The sequence below is a fragment of the Buceros rhinoceros genome, unplaced genomic scaffold (genome assembly GCF_000710305.1).
Source record: "Buceros rhinoceros silvestris isolate BGI_N320 unplaced genomic scaffold, ASM71030v1 scaffold1558, whole genome shotgun sequence".
Lineage (NCBI taxonomy): Eukaryota > Metazoa > Chordata > Aves > Bucerotiformes > Bucerotidae > Buceros > Buceros rhinoceros.
This window is the reverse complement of record NW_010428409.1, coordinates 61,522-76,180: the sequence shown is the minus strand read 5'-3', so window position 1 is coordinate 76,180 and position 14,659 is coordinate 61,522. Positions and strand designations below refer to the sequence as shown.

The window sequence follows — 14,659 nt, the reverse complement described above, 5'->3', positions numbered from 1 at the left end:
TCACACCATTGGCTATTGGGAAGGGCTCAGGAAGTACATCGCCACATCTGACTTGGCCGCGCCGACCCTCATGTAGCAGGATAATCATTTTGAGGAACCTGGGGGGACATACTAATTGTTCCGAGATCTGCCACGGGCCTTTTCTGCTCACAGTGTCAAAGGCTTTGGTGAGGTCAACGAAAGTTACATAGAGACCCTTGTTCTGTTCCCTGCACTTCTCCTGCAGTTGTCTGAGAACAAACACCATGTCTGTGGTACTTCTGTTGGCTCTGAAACCACACTGACTTTCCGGTAGAAGTTCTTCTGTGATAGCGGGTACTAATCTGTTCAATAGGCTCTTCAAACAGCTGCAATGAGAGACAGCTTCCAGGCAAACCTTCAAACTAGGCTTGAAGACCATCCCATAAAGATGTCATTAAATTGCATGCATTTTTACGGGGTTATTTAGTCAGAAAAAAGGTTGGTGTACTTCAAATTAAAAACTGTTCTTTTGATGTAAAGTATCTCCGGAGCTGTTTTAGCATTAATTCTGGCTGGCAAGAGAAAGAAAATCTGATCTCTTGTTGTTGAACTCAAATTCTTGTTGACTGCTTTGGGGATTGGGTGGGTCAGAATAGATCAAAATACAGTCTGACTGTTTTCTCACAGTCTTTTAGTACTAAAACAGCTTTTTGTTGTTGGGTGTAGTTCTAGCTTCTGGGACCTCTGTGACTGATACTTCTGCACACGTATGCTTACAAGGAAATTGTTCTCTGCTATATATTATTGTTGTTTGAGGCGATTCTTCAGCGTCTGATAGTATATTGCTGTGTATGATGGTCTTTGCACAGACAATCAGCTACCTCCGAGTGTGAAAATTAATGGTGTTCCTTGTTTTGTTGTCCATCTACAGATTTCAGAACAGAAGCAAAAGAAGAGACTACTTTCTTTTACAGCAGCTGCATATCATCATATTTCTGCAATTAAAATTCAAAGGGCATATAGGATTCATCTCATCTTAAAACTTGCACAAAACCAGATTTCATCTGTTCTTATAATACAGGTTAGTCTAATTCAGGATAAGTGGGTTTGTGTAACAGTCTAATTTCTTTTCTGTCAGTTAAGCTGTAGTTCTGAGATAGGTAGTTCATTCACATGCAAAACTAAAGCTAAATTATGGAGACTATGATTTATTAAATAATGCTGCTGCTACCCAGCTCTAAGCATAACAGAATGGATCTTAGCAGGCTCTGGAAGCGTAAGCACTTTAAAGCTGAGGATGGATAGGAGAGTTTGTTTCCTTCAGACCCTTAAGCTTGCTAAAGGAAGCTGAGTGCTGCCTTAGCCTATGACTTTGTATTGTGCTGGAAATAGGAAAGATCAGACATGACAACCTGTAAGGTTGTAAGAAACATCTTCTTACATAAACAATCCCCTGGGATCCAGTGAGTTACTTGGTTTCTAGCCTGCTGCCAGTGGTAGCAGAGCCTGTCTAAGTTGCAGCATTTTTAATATAACCATGTTTTACTTCTGTAAAAGCAAGGTCAACAAAGGGGTCTGTATTATAGCACTGCCTAATAGTAAAAATTACCTTCAAGTCTCCAAACTGACCATTAGCTTAATCCCAATAATGAAAGGTTCAGCACTGGATAGATGGAGAGGCTGAAACAGGAACCCTGAAAAAGCTGTTCTCTAGTCAAGGATGTTGTGGTTAACTTTGCCCTACTACTCCTCCATGTTACACAAATCTGTTCTCTCTCCCCATAAGTTATATTTTCCCTTCAAGGCAGGAGCGAATGGGTAGAAGAGGCTTTCTTTTGGCTCAGATTTGGCATACAATCCCCTTTCTTCCATCTGTGTGTATAGAGGGGAAGAAACAAAGCTGGGGAATGAGGACAGTGGAGTGGTGGTTCTTCTTAAAAGCCAGCCAAGAGAAAGAAAACTCCTAGGATGGAGTAATGCTGGGCACAAGTGTAAACTGAGAAAGGAGTAGCTGAAGAGCAGCTCTGCAGAAAGGGATCTGGGGATGCTGGTTGACGACAGCGGGCTCAGTATGAGTCAACAGTGTGCGCCCTGGCAGCCAAGAGGGCAAACTGCATCCTGGGGTGCATCAAACGCCGCATAACCAGCCAGCCAGAAGTGGTGACTATCCTGCTGCGTGCAGCCTTGGCCTCACCTGGAGTACTGTGTACAGTTCTGCACCCCAGCATTTAAGGATGTCCACATCCTTGAATGTGTCCAGAGGCGGGCAACAAAGCTGATGAATGTCCTGTGAGGAGCAGCTAAGGACTTTCAGTTGGTCTAGTTTGGAGAAAAGGAGGGGTGACCTCACTGCTCTCTACAGCTTCCCGAGGAGGGGAGAGGGAGATCCTGAGTTCTTCTCCCTGGTCTCCAGTGACAGGACGTGGGAATGGTTCAAAGCTGCCTCGGGCGGTTTAGACTGGACATTAGGAGCCATTTCTTTACCAAGAGGGTAGTCAAACACTGGAATAGGCTGCCTAGAGAGATGGTTGATGCCCTAAGCCAGTCAGTGATGAAGAGGCATTTGAACAATGCCCTTAACATGCTTTAACTTCTTGTCAGCCTTGAAGTGGTCATGCAGTTGGACTAGATGATGATTGTAGGTCCCTTCCAGCTGAAAATATTCTAATCTGTATTCTGTTCTATTCAGAACGCTTCCCTAACTGCTCCTAGTTAAGATTTCGTTTTGCACTCTTGCATGTCAGCCACCTTAAGGCCAATCAGAGCTGTCCCATGGTGGTTACGTGAGCACTAGTGATGTTTGTAGTGCCTGTATCTATCAAGCTTGTGTCAAAACAGTCCTTCAGATTTTATCAGTTTTTAGAATAGGAAAAGGGAATTTAAGGAAAGGTCTTAAATAAACGGAAAGGTGCTTTAATTTTAAACAGAGATGGTTCCGAGCAAAAATGCAGCAAAGGAGATTTCTAAGAGCTTATCAAAGAATCGTTCGATTACAACGTGTGATTCGAGGCTGGCTAATTCGCAGAAATGATGCAGCAACCGTAATCCAACGAAATGTACAAAGGTTCCTTGCCTGCAGACGCAGGAGAAGATTTGCAGTTGGAATAATTAAATTTCAGGTAAATACCTCTTGTAAGAAAATCATGTTGTTGGGGGTTTTTTTAATTTTATTTTTATTCTTTTTTTTTCATGGGTTTTGGGGGAGAGGAAAGATGTTTACTTTGGTAGGTGAATTTATCAGTTAAATTGTAAGCCAAGTCAGCTTCAGTTTAGACATCAAAGCTAAATGCAGATACATCATGAAGGAATTTTAAGGAGATGCTCATTGAGATGACTTATGTGGCAGTGTGTGGGGGGTGTGTATGCAAGTTTGTTTTTCTCTTTTGTCTGGAAAGTCCAGTATTCAGGATATTAAACACCGAATGGTAATTAAAACTTAATAGCCAAGGCAAATAAATGCTCTGTCAGGCTTGTGTAAAATTGTTTGGAATGGTGATGGAACTTCTACTGCTCTTGTTCACAACTTTTTTCTCTTTGTGAAATTCCTTTTCTCTAGGCTTTGTGGAGAGGATATTCTTGGAGAAAGACTCATGACACAGCAGAAACTAAAGCTTTAAGAAGCAGTTTAGAGAAGGCCAATGAAAAGAGCAAAGAGGAAAACAAACTGTGCAACAGAACTGCAGTTGCTATTGAATATCTCCTAAAATACAAACATCTCTCTTACATTCTTGCAGCGTTAAAGCATCTTGGTCAGTACCTTGTTTTATTTTAACTGGTAGATTTCCAGGGTGATAGAAAATGGAATTTTCCAACTGAGAAAAGTTTATAATGATGTTTAGGCTTTCTGCATGATTGTAAAATGTGAATGCATTAGAGAGCGTAACAGAAGGTTTTTTCCAGACTAAGATTAGATTTAAGAACAATGTTAAAATCGTTATGTAGAGAAAGAAAATGCTATATGATTGCTTTAATTTCCTGACAGTCCTAGTAGTACTATGCCTTACATCATTATGTTTACTGTCAGTCTATGTTTTCTCCGTGGATTGTTTTGTGTGTTTAATTTTTAGTCTGGAGTATTAAAACTATCCATTTAGAAGTACTTGTTTAAACCAATAATTGTAGTTTTTACTACTTTGCACTTCTAGTTAAAAATAAGAGAAAACTCTGATTTCCAGTCAAATTCCTTGAGCTCCAGAGCTTGCTTTCTTTATTTAATCACTATAGAGGTAGCTACCAGGCTGTCCCCGCTCTGTTGTGAGAACATGGCCAAGAGCAGAGCAATCTTCAGTATTTTTGTTCTGATCCGAAGTTGCAACCGGAGCGTTCCATGCATGGATGTGATCAGATATTCAGTTCAGGTTCTGCTTAACGTTTCAAAGGTAACGTTAATATTTTGTTTCAGTCTAGAAACTGTAGACTATTGTAGTATTTATTTATCCACAAAAATTTGAAAGCAAAGAAACCATTTTTGATTTCTGACAGAACTGATTGTTTTCATAAATACTTAAAGCCGCTTCAGTACTGTAGTTATTGGCTATGGATCGATTGTTCTAGAGTGTTTTATTTTGAAATGTCAAATATTTGGTAAATGATATCCTACAGGCATTTACGTTCAAATTCTTTTATTTCAGGAATTTAACAATTAGGCTAAACTGATTTTTAAATTTCTCTAAACTTAATTCTGATTTATTCTTCTATTTTAACTGTTAAAATCAGGTTCTACAGGTTTCTAAGCAAGGGGGGAAGCACAAAGGGAGGCTTTTTGTAGCTTGTTATGACAGTGCGACGTGCAGAAGTGATTATCACTTGGACACCAGATTAGCTGCAAATTTAACGGAGGGAAGAATAATACGGATTTTACTTTCTCCTCTAACCTGAAAGATATTTTAAAGATCTGTCTTTATAACCTCCCTTGTCTCATTCTTGTAAATCAGTATGAAAGAACTACTCAAGCAGTCTATGAAGTAGAAAATTCTGTGGATACGTTACTAGACTTGCTGCAAATGTACAGAGGGAAAGCTGGGGACAAAATGGCAGAGAAAGGAGGAAGCATTTTCACAAAGACCTGTTGTTTGTTGGCCATCCTTTCAAAGGACTCCAAAAGAGCTTTGGTAAGACTTAAATATTTTGGGTTTAATAATTTGATTTAATACACTTTTCTTACATGTTTTGGTGATGTTTGCGATTTTTTTTTTTTTCTCTTGCTCTCTAGCATACCTGTTATGGCTGTAATATTATGACTAAGCTCTGATTTTAAAAAATGCATTTCCAAGATGGTGGAAAGACTCGTTATTTTGTGCGTTGTGTGCCCTGGTCACCGAGAGCTATTCAATAAGGCTCTTGAGGTTCAGATCCTGCGATCCTTGCAGGATTGTGATATTGCAGTCCCTACTTTCTACAGGGTTTTTGATGGCTTTCTATCGATTGCTTAAAATTAAATACAGTTACATTGCCACTTCATTAACTTCTATTCCATTTCTGAAAGCTTACTCTTGCTTTTCAGATAAAGATCTTTATTGTCAGTAACAACTGGGAATATAATTGCCTGCGATTCCATGCTGACATACTCTGTTGTAACAGAGCTTCTGAGAGCAATTTCCTTGTTCATGCCTACCGCTAGAATCCGTGATAAGGCTGTCAGGGTGGTCTGGGTTCCATGCTGTAAATTCACCAGCCTTCTGTCCCTCAGGTGCAAGCGCTGAAGTTATACAGTCCCCTCTGAACAACTGCATTAGTCTTCCGTTGCTCTGAAGATGGGTTCAAACACTGATTTGTCTTTCTGTACCAATCATCAAAGACATATGCCAATGACATATGTGAGAATTGTTTTTAATGAGAAATCAGTGAAATCTGACATGTAACATCTTGGAAAATTAAAGCTCTTAAGTCTCTTAGCGGCTTTTAAGTATTTTGAAAGCTTTAGACCACTGACTTGTAGGTGTGCTGGCTTTGAAATGGTTTCACTGTGCTTGAAGGTGGAAGTTCAGCTTAAATTACAAACATTCCGTTTTCATTTAATAAAACGGGGGTTTTTTTGTTTGTAAGTTGCTTTTGAACTTGGAGCATTAACTGTGTACCCTTTTCACGTTTTCTCAGGAAATCCGAAGCATGGCAAGAGCTGTTACTTGCATTGAAAGCCTGTATAAACTCACAGCTCGTAAACACAAAATGGATGCAGAAAGAATGCTTGTGAAGCAGAAAACAAACCCTTTCCTAAGTGGAACTTCCTTTGTTCCAGCAACTCCTCTAAGAATAAAAACAGTTTCAAGGTAAGAGCTTAAAAATTAGTCTGCTGGTTTTGCTCTGGCAACGCAATATTTTAACATCAAGCTACTAATATTTTCACAGAATTAAACCAGACTGGGTTTTGAGGAAAGATAACATGCAAGAAATTGTGGATCCTCTGCAAGCAATTCTAATGGTGATGGATACACTGGGTATTGCCCGCTGCTGAAATGTAAATGCTGTATATGGAAATGTATTTGTATATTTGTAGTAGACAGCTAAATGATTTTGGAAGAAAGCAAAATAACTGTCAAGCTGTCCTTGTAAATGGTTTTTCAAATTGTAGTTAACGTTTCTGTAACGTTTTTTGTATTGTATACAGCTTTTGAAATCGTGTTTTGTACTGGTACAAAAGGAATTGTACAATAAAACCATAACCTTGGATGTTTCACTAGCGCAGTAATGTATCGTTATTATACAACTGTGGCTCTTACAAATAGCATGGCATTCCTCACTCTGATTAAATACTGTAGAATTCTATTAAAAACAGTTGCTTGTGCGACAGTTACGTTGGCTTGTCTGATCTGGAGAGGTGTAGCTAGGAAGGGAGGCATAGTCCGTGGATTTCACAACTGGCTGCTGGTTTGGGGGAGCTTCCGTTTACTTTCTAATAAGGTTTTGAGGAATTGTGTGCCTGTTTGAAAAATTTTTCATAATCCCTGTTTTTTTAAAACACTACAAGATTACGATGCAATGACAGGATGTTGTAAGGATGAATTTAGAAAATCCGCCTAGGTGTTTCAAGGGAGGTGACTTGTGAGTGCGTTCTCCCCATCAGGCGAGCAGTGCATACAAGCATGCCTCTCACCGTGCCTAACAGATTGTGGTCTTCACAGCATCTCCCTTAAATTCCCTTTTCTTGTTCCCTGGAATTGCATTTTCTTAGGGCAAGGCCAAGAAAACAAAAGCTGTAGAATTGTACCCTCCCACCCCCAGATTTAAAGGTTATGCCTCTCAAAGGTGGAACATGATGTCAAATCAACATGATACTAGATCAGCTGGTAGCTGTTACTTGGGTGATGACATGTTGTAAATGAGGTTCCTCTGGGGTTTTATGGGCTTGTTTAAGAAAAAACAAAAGGTCAAAAGGGGCTAGCTGTGTGCAAAACCTGACAGACGGGATGGTTACGGCTATGTTCTTGATGTAAGAGCCTCCAGAACTAGTAGTGTGTAGAATGCAACTGACTGGTTATATGGGGGTAGGCCGGAGGAGGGGACGGTTTTCTGTTTTCCTCTCGTTTCAGCCAAGGTAAATAACCCGATAACAGAATGCCCTTTAAACCTGGAACTCGGGAAGTTCGGGGGGAGCGGTGTTCAGTTAGTTTAAATTGTCCCATAAGCTTGTTGCCTGGTGTCGCTGTAAAAAGATAAAATCTGTCCCCTTTCCTGATGTAAAGCATGCCAAATGGGAGTGGAATTCGGCAAGCCGAGTGCTAGGGTACGTGGAGAGCTAAAGTATCGTCTTCAGTGAAATAACTTGTTACAGAATACCATGAACATAAGGCATTTGTGCATACCTTTGAAAATCTAGTTAATTATTTATACAGGTAACTCTAGGGGACTTTTTGCAGGTGGTGGAAACTTGATGGAGACAGTAATGAAGATGGGATTTAAAAGCTGTTTTTTCTTCCTAGTTACGATGTATTCAGGCAAACTCCTTGCAGAAGGTAAATACGCTAATTCTCTCATTGATACGTGTACACTGAATCTAGACCGTATAGGCGAGGTAATTTAAGTGCAATGTCTTTTGTATCTTTACCAAGTGTAAACACTGCTCTTTAAATACAACTTTGCAGTGAGATGGCTGGTGATGGTGGTTCAGCTCTCGCAGTAGCTCAGCGCTACACTTTGATACTTAAGTTTCAAAGCTGTAACATCGGAAGGTTCAGACTTTTGTTCAGGAAACATTTCTTTTGAAACACATTTGAGCAGTTCTGAGGCACTTACGCAAACTGAATTTTCTACTGTTAAAACATTTTCTAGATTGAAGTGGCTTGATGATTGAAGTGTTTTGGCTTTATCGCAAAGCAAAAGAGTAGAAGTTGAATGGAACCTGCTGTTTGGGGTGGTTCCGCGGTTCCTATCCCTATTTTCAGCATTCCTGGGTTTATATCGTGTACGCGCCACTTGAACCTCGAGTTCACAAAGCTGTGGACGGTATGTGATGGGGTACCTCCCATCAGCTGAAAAGGTGTCCCATTTCTTCCATCTCATTTTGTATTTTCTAATGTATCTTTAACTCCAGCGTATTTGTGGCAACTGCCTCTGTCTTCACTGGAGTTTTGTCCTGAGGCAAAGCAGTTGAAATTACACTGATACCTTTTGGAAAGTCAGACAAAAGGTATGTAGGTAGTAACCATTTCTGTCTTTTAATTACTTAAAAGCCTTAATTGCCCTCAGGTTTGTTTGGTTTTTTATGCAGATGTGAGACAGTGGCTGTGTGAGGAAGGGAATGTTTAACAGAACTAGCTTGGCACTTTATGTAGTAAAAAACCTAAACTTGCAGGAAGTTGTAGTGAATTCTGACGACATTGTTGAGTGAAGGAGCGATAGTTTGTTCTTCTGGTTGGAATATGTGCAGGGTGAATGAAGCGGTGCCAACTTGTGGGGAAATTCTGCCCCATTATAATGAGACTCATAGCTGGTGATCCAGTTTTTGAAATGATTCTTCAGGTTAGACTGCCTTGTAATGACATGGCGAGAGTTTTTGAGACCCAAAGGATGATTTTATAAGAAATCAAAACATAAACATTGCTTTTTGTTGGTTTTCTGTTGTTAGTTTTTGGAATTTGTTGTTTGGGGGGATGTGTTAAATAATAATGTCATTTTTAGCACAGCTCCTTTTAAAGGTTTTCTCCTATTCTGCTTGGGTTTTGTTCGGGTTTTTTAATGGCCATTCTGCTTGTTCTTCCCGTTTCTTCTTATTTCAGTTGACCCTTCCCTTTCTTCTGTGAGTTTAACTCCTGCGTTGCCTCCTGAGAATTTGTCACACTGTTCTGATAATGTCTGCTGAATTGAGGAGCTGTGGCATGGTTAACCTTGACGTTGTTGCCACTGGATTTTAGAGCAGGCATCAGTATGTTTATGCTCATGCTTACATATTCTGGGCTAAATAAAGAGTCAAATAAATGTGTCCTGCATCAGTTTTGCCCAGTTCACATTAGGAAGTCTCATTCTACAGCTGATATTCCTGTCAACCTAAAGAACAAAAGCTGGTATAATTGTAATAATCTTAATTTCAGTGAGTCTTACAAGATCCTTCGTAATTATTCGGAATTTCTTTCACCTTATTTGAAAGCCTGACTCAATCCAACTGATATTAAATAAATTAATACAAAAAGGTTGATATCTGGGCTGAGATTTTTATTGATAAATATATTTATCCTTTCACAGAAAAACCTTGTGATTTGCCGTATGTAGAAAATGGAGAGATTGCACAGTATTATTACGGTTTCAGAAGTTACTATTTCCCTATGCGCAAGGGAAAAAAACTTTCCTATTCTTGTATGGCTGGTTATACCACTGAAGCTGGGTCTCAAAACGGAAGAATAACTTGTACAGCAAGAGGATGGTCTCCAGTGCCACGATGCTACAGTGAGTTAGCTTTATTAATCGCATCATCGCTTCTAGCGGGGTTTCCTGGAACATCCAGGAGCAGAAGCTGCATAGCAGAAGGAACAAAATGTGTAAGCTGTGACAGCCAGCTGGAATCAATCCTTTTTGTATACAAACGACACATATTTATATATGGAACGACTTTACAAAAATACATATTTTAACAGTTTTTACAATATATCTTTTTATAAGAATGCCAAGAATGTTGCCCGGTTTCCTTATTCTGGGAAAACTAATACAGAGTTTGCCCTCAGAAGTACCTGTTGCCTAGAGCCTCCCCAGCTCTAGATTACTTGATTGTCATGTTACATGTCATTAGCATCGCTTTGATGTATCGTTTGATCATTGTGGTAGAGTTTCTTCAAGAAAACAAGATTAGATTCGGATAGCTAAGAATTCCCTTCTTTTGCTTGTCAGAGAACAGACTTGTCAATTAACTCTTTCTTTCTAACCAACCTGTCTCACTTCGTTTAGAAAAATGTAACAAGCCTCCTTTGGAAAACGGCTTTTTTCACGGTACAGAAATTTACTTCAAAATACACGAGAAACTGCAATACGAATGCAAGCCGGGCTACCACGCTCCGCACGGTGGTGGTGAAGACACAGTACAATGTCAGGCCGAAGGATGGTCCTCCCAGCCAAACTGCACTAAGAATTTTGGTAGGATTTTGCATTTTCCTCCTTCGTAATCCGTTCTACAGGTGTATAACTCTACTGTCCTTGCTGTACCCGTAGGGCCGAACTGGCTATGTCAGGCTGTCGTCAGAGTGCTCTGAAGTAGGTTCTCGGCTGTACCTCACGGGAAGGAGTTGACACGTTTTACATGCGGCTAGTTTTGTCTCTTTGTATAGGTAAAATTACACGCGGGAGGAATCGGTATAGATGAAACTGCGTTGTTTCAAATAAATCTACTGCCATGCAAACTTTCCTCCCAAATGACGACTGGAAAATGTGCAAACTACTGCCTTTTAAATTATTCATTGTTTGCAAAGAATTTGTTGGGTATGGCCACTTTTAAGATACATTTAAAGAAACTTTTAGATTAACAACTTATGAAAAGTTATGAAATGAAAAGACCAATTAGTATTATGCATTTGCTTTATTTATTTAAGAGTCGTGTCAAGTACCCAGTTTACATCATGGCAGCTACTTCACGGCCCAACGAGAGTTTCGACAGAATGAAACCCTGGTATACAAATGTGACGCGGGATATCGTACTGCAGGAGGAAGCACTACAGAAGCAGCAGTGTGTCTAACGCAAGGGTGGTCCCGTACTCCAAAGTGCACTAGTATGTAACGGGGTGGAAGATAATTCTGTTTGAAATGGGATTTTTTTTCTACAAATAAACAAAAACTTGCAAAAACTCTTGTTTGGTAAGCTGGAGAGGGAGGCAAACTGGTGTTCACTGCTGCGTGTTTTCTTCCTAGAAATAACTTGCTCCTCTTTGAGTGCAATAGCTCACGGAGGCTTCTATCCTGTGAAGAAAATCTATGAAGAGGGAGATGTAGTTCACTTTTTCTGTGAGGAAAATTATTCTGTCACTGAATTTGACCTAATTCAGTGTTACTCCTTTGGATGGCATCCAGACCCTCCAGTGTGTGAAGGTATCTTATTTTTATAATTTTACTATGCAAATTCTTCATGACAGACTAGTACCTTCTTTCATGAAAGGCTCTGTGAGTACAAAATAGAAACAGGCTTTTTGTACCACTTCTCAGCCTAGATAGAAATCAGGTGCTAGCTGAAAGACACGGAGCCAAGGTAGCAGGGAAGGAGACAATAATAACCAGTATTAGTTTTCAGTGGACTCTAACAGCAGAACAGATGCTGTCCCTGGCGGTTGTTTCTCTGTGTGTTGTATCCTGGAGAGGCAAGAATCAACTGTTACAGGAAAGTTGTTCGGCCCCTGAAGCTCAAGGTAACCATGTTTGGATTACGCGCAGGTTTAATCAAGCATGTTTAATCCTGCCTTGGGAGGTGGGAACATGACTCTTCAGAGGCATTAAAAGTAAAATTTGTAACAAATTCCTCCTGACCTTGGGGATTGTGGCACTTTCCAGAGTTCTACTGCCTCCACCAAACTGTACGTCTTTTCAACAGAATTAACTAGAAAGGTCCTCCATCCTGAGGACAGAAACACACCTCTAGCAGTTCCTGTCCCTTCCCCAGTCACTGGGGGGTAACGTAGATTCTCAGAGAAACAGCTTTGAAAAGAATGAAAGTTCTAGTGGACCAGATAAGATCTATGCCTCGGTAACAAATGCTGTGCTTTATATCCAAGGGATGCCGGCTGTTAATGGCAGTGGATGGGACAATCAATATCTTTTATTGTTTTAAGATATATCTATGGTATTCGGTTCTAATATATTTTTACAGGAATTTCTCCTTTGTGGGGGGTGTTTGAGATTAAACAAAAAGTTATATTTAACCTTTAAAAAATACAGATGTGTTAAGCACAGTTTTCAGTAAAATTAGTGGTTTGTAATTCCTGTATAGCTAGTTTTGTAGAAGTACAAGATTGTACTTGCAGTTGAGTACAAAGATGAAATTCAGCTTCCTTTCCTAGAAGATACAGAAGCATTTAAAGTGCACGAGGATCTCTCAATTAAATGGCATGTGTTAGGACCCTAGCGCTGTGTTTGTTCTGACGGCACAGCAGGACCTTTTCCTGAGTGAGCTCAGAGAAGGTGGGGTGCTCAGGAGAATGAAAACAAGGCCTGACTCCAGTTTGGGGGATAGCAATAATTACAAACATATTTTGGCGATAGGAGGGCGGGCTATGATTATTGCTGCTTCTGTAGCATTGCAGTTAATACATAAGCTCCTTTAAATATTATATCCACAGAGGCTATGGGAAATGTCTAGTTCTCCAAGTCCTATAAAGAACATTTTATTAAGTCTATGTGGTGAAATTACAAATTTGTTTATAGCAGTGCAATAGCATAACACCGCTGTTTTATATTCGTTGAACGTAATATAAAAAATGGTTTTGTTCTGGTCTTCTATTTTGTTAAGAAAATAGTAGTAAGCAATTACTCTGGTTCAACCAGAAATGTCTTTTGAGTGATAGGCTTGCGTGCTGTATTGTAAAATTGTTTGCGTACTTGGTTTTGACGACTAGTGAGGAAACAATATGCATTTCTTATTTTCAGATGTAAAAACTAAATGTCCTCCTCCACCGCGACCTCCTCGTGCCCATATCATCACAGTTAGAAGAACGCATCGTAACGGGGACAAAGTTCGTATACAGTGTCAAAGTAGCTTTGAAATAAGAGGATCTGAGGAAATCCAGTGTGATAAAGGGAAATGGACATCACCCCCTATTTGTATTGGTTAGTACTTTTGTGAAGACTGTCAGCTGAACACACAAACATTTTTGAAGGAATGCCTTAGTTTTCTGGAAAGCCTCAGTTTCCACATCTGCGACACGGTTCCTGCCTGTCTCTGTTCAAATGCTTGAGGTTGGTGAAGTGCTGCGTCATTTGCAGGCAAGCCATTCTTCGCGGGTCCAAGAGAAAGGATGGACTAGGTGAATTCAGCTGAAATCCATGTTGTGTAGTTCTCCCCCGGAATATAGATTTTATCACATCTTACAATGCGTCAGTGTCTGTCAGTCTTGGCACTGGAAAATGAGTTATTTCTGAGGAAACTGGTTCTAAGTTTCTGTTACGGTTGCAGCAACTACGGATGAAGGAGCATCTGAGGCACCACCGTCGCTTGAGGCCGATGCAGCAATAATGGCAAGAAAAACATACCACGCTGAAGATACGAGTAGGTGAACGTTGCTCTTCTATCTAAAAGGGACTTCAACACTCCCTGATGCTCCTTAGGGGAGTTTTAAGACTCTTGCTATAGTACAGTCCCTCACTCTTGAAAATGTTTGCACGTGCTACAGCTGTCGGTGCAGCAGCCTGAATGAATGAAAGGCTGTTGAGCTTGTTTCCAGGGACTGTAAACTGCACCTATGAGCCTGTTCCACGTTTGTAATTTTGCATACGTTGTCCTTTGCCTTCAGTCGGTTTGTGCCCTTTCTGTTCATGTTGTCTGAACTTGCAAATTCATGAGTATTTTGCTGATTCCCGTGAGGTTTCTTCTGTTTATTTTGGACCATGCATGGGCTAAACTTTCCCAGCCACACAAAAAGGCTGTCTCTCAGGAAGAGCTAATCTACACTGGGTGTAAATCAGCAACAGTCAGGAGTGGACACAGATGAGGAGTGTAGAGGGAAACGGAATGCCTGTCTGCCATTTGGTAAGGCAAGCGCAGAGTTTCCGAAAATGAAATTCGAAAAGGAGATTGTGTCGGTTTACGTTTTACTTGTATGTAATCTTTTTTTGCGTAGTCTACTAGTAGTTCGATACTTTTAGCAGTGTCACCATTGTTTTAAAGTTCTAATTACTTCTCCTTACCTTATCTTAGAAATGCAGCAAGACTGTACCTCTCCACCTGTGATTAAAAATGGTGTTCTGCTCGGTCCATTACTGACGAGTTACAAAAACGGTTCCTCAGTAGAATATGGTTGTCAGAGTTACCATTTTTTGGATGGGCCTAGTACCGTTTACTGCAAGCACGGAAACTGGACGGAACAACCCATCTGCTTAGGTAAGCCTTGTAAGAAAAAGGGAGTTTTGTCGTGTGTAATGTAGAAAGGTAAAACCGGAAAGAACCTCTCGATAATCCTTTCCTGTCCTGGTTTCAGCGGTGATGTGTTCCTCCCGCTTAGGCTGGCACGTCCCGTTAGCTGTGGAGCTGTGGTGGGCTCGCTGTTTCTTTAAGAACGATGTGAGGATGGAAGTC

General features: G+C 40.3%; 2 protein-coding genes across 2 annotated transcripts in view; both read left to right on the top strand.

Annotated features, from left to right (window-relative positions):
• Positions 1–409: 409 nt before the first annotated feature.
• Positions 410–6,424, top strand: ASPM (asp (abnormal spindle) homolog, microcephaly associated (Drosophila); the record flags this gene model as incomplete). The annotated part of the gene is made up of 8 exons (XM_010142243.1): positions 410–459; positions 893–1,042; positions 2,889–3,080; positions 3,518–3,710; positions 4,186–4,340; positions 4,896–5,072; positions 6,058–6,230; positions 6,310–6,424. Coding segments are annotated over 8 exons (1,196 nt in total), but the record flags the coding sequence as incomplete, so codon positions are not given.
• A 1,407-nt stretch (positions 6,425–7,831) lies between these two features.
• The window catches only part of F13B (coagulation factor XIII, B polypeptide), an 11,199-nt gene continuing 4,371 nt past the window's right edge, over positions 7,832–14,659 (top strand). Inside the window, exons 1-8 of the mRNA XM_010142241.1 lie at positions 7,832–7,913; positions 9,640–9,840; positions 10,336–10,521; positions 10,974–11,150; positions 11,290–11,466; positions 13,015–13,194; positions 13,541–13,633; positions 14,282–14,464. Of these exons, the coding sequence (XP_010140543.1) occupies positions 7,832–7,913; positions 9,640–9,840; positions 10,336–10,521; positions 10,974–11,150; positions 11,290–11,466; positions 13,015–13,194; positions 13,541–13,633; positions 14,282–14,464 (1,279 nt within the window). The remainder of the gene's footprint in view (positions 7,914–9,639; positions 9,841–10,335; positions 10,522–10,973; positions 11,151–11,289; positions 11,467–13,014; positions 13,195–13,540; positions 13,634–14,281; positions 14,465–14,659) is intronic.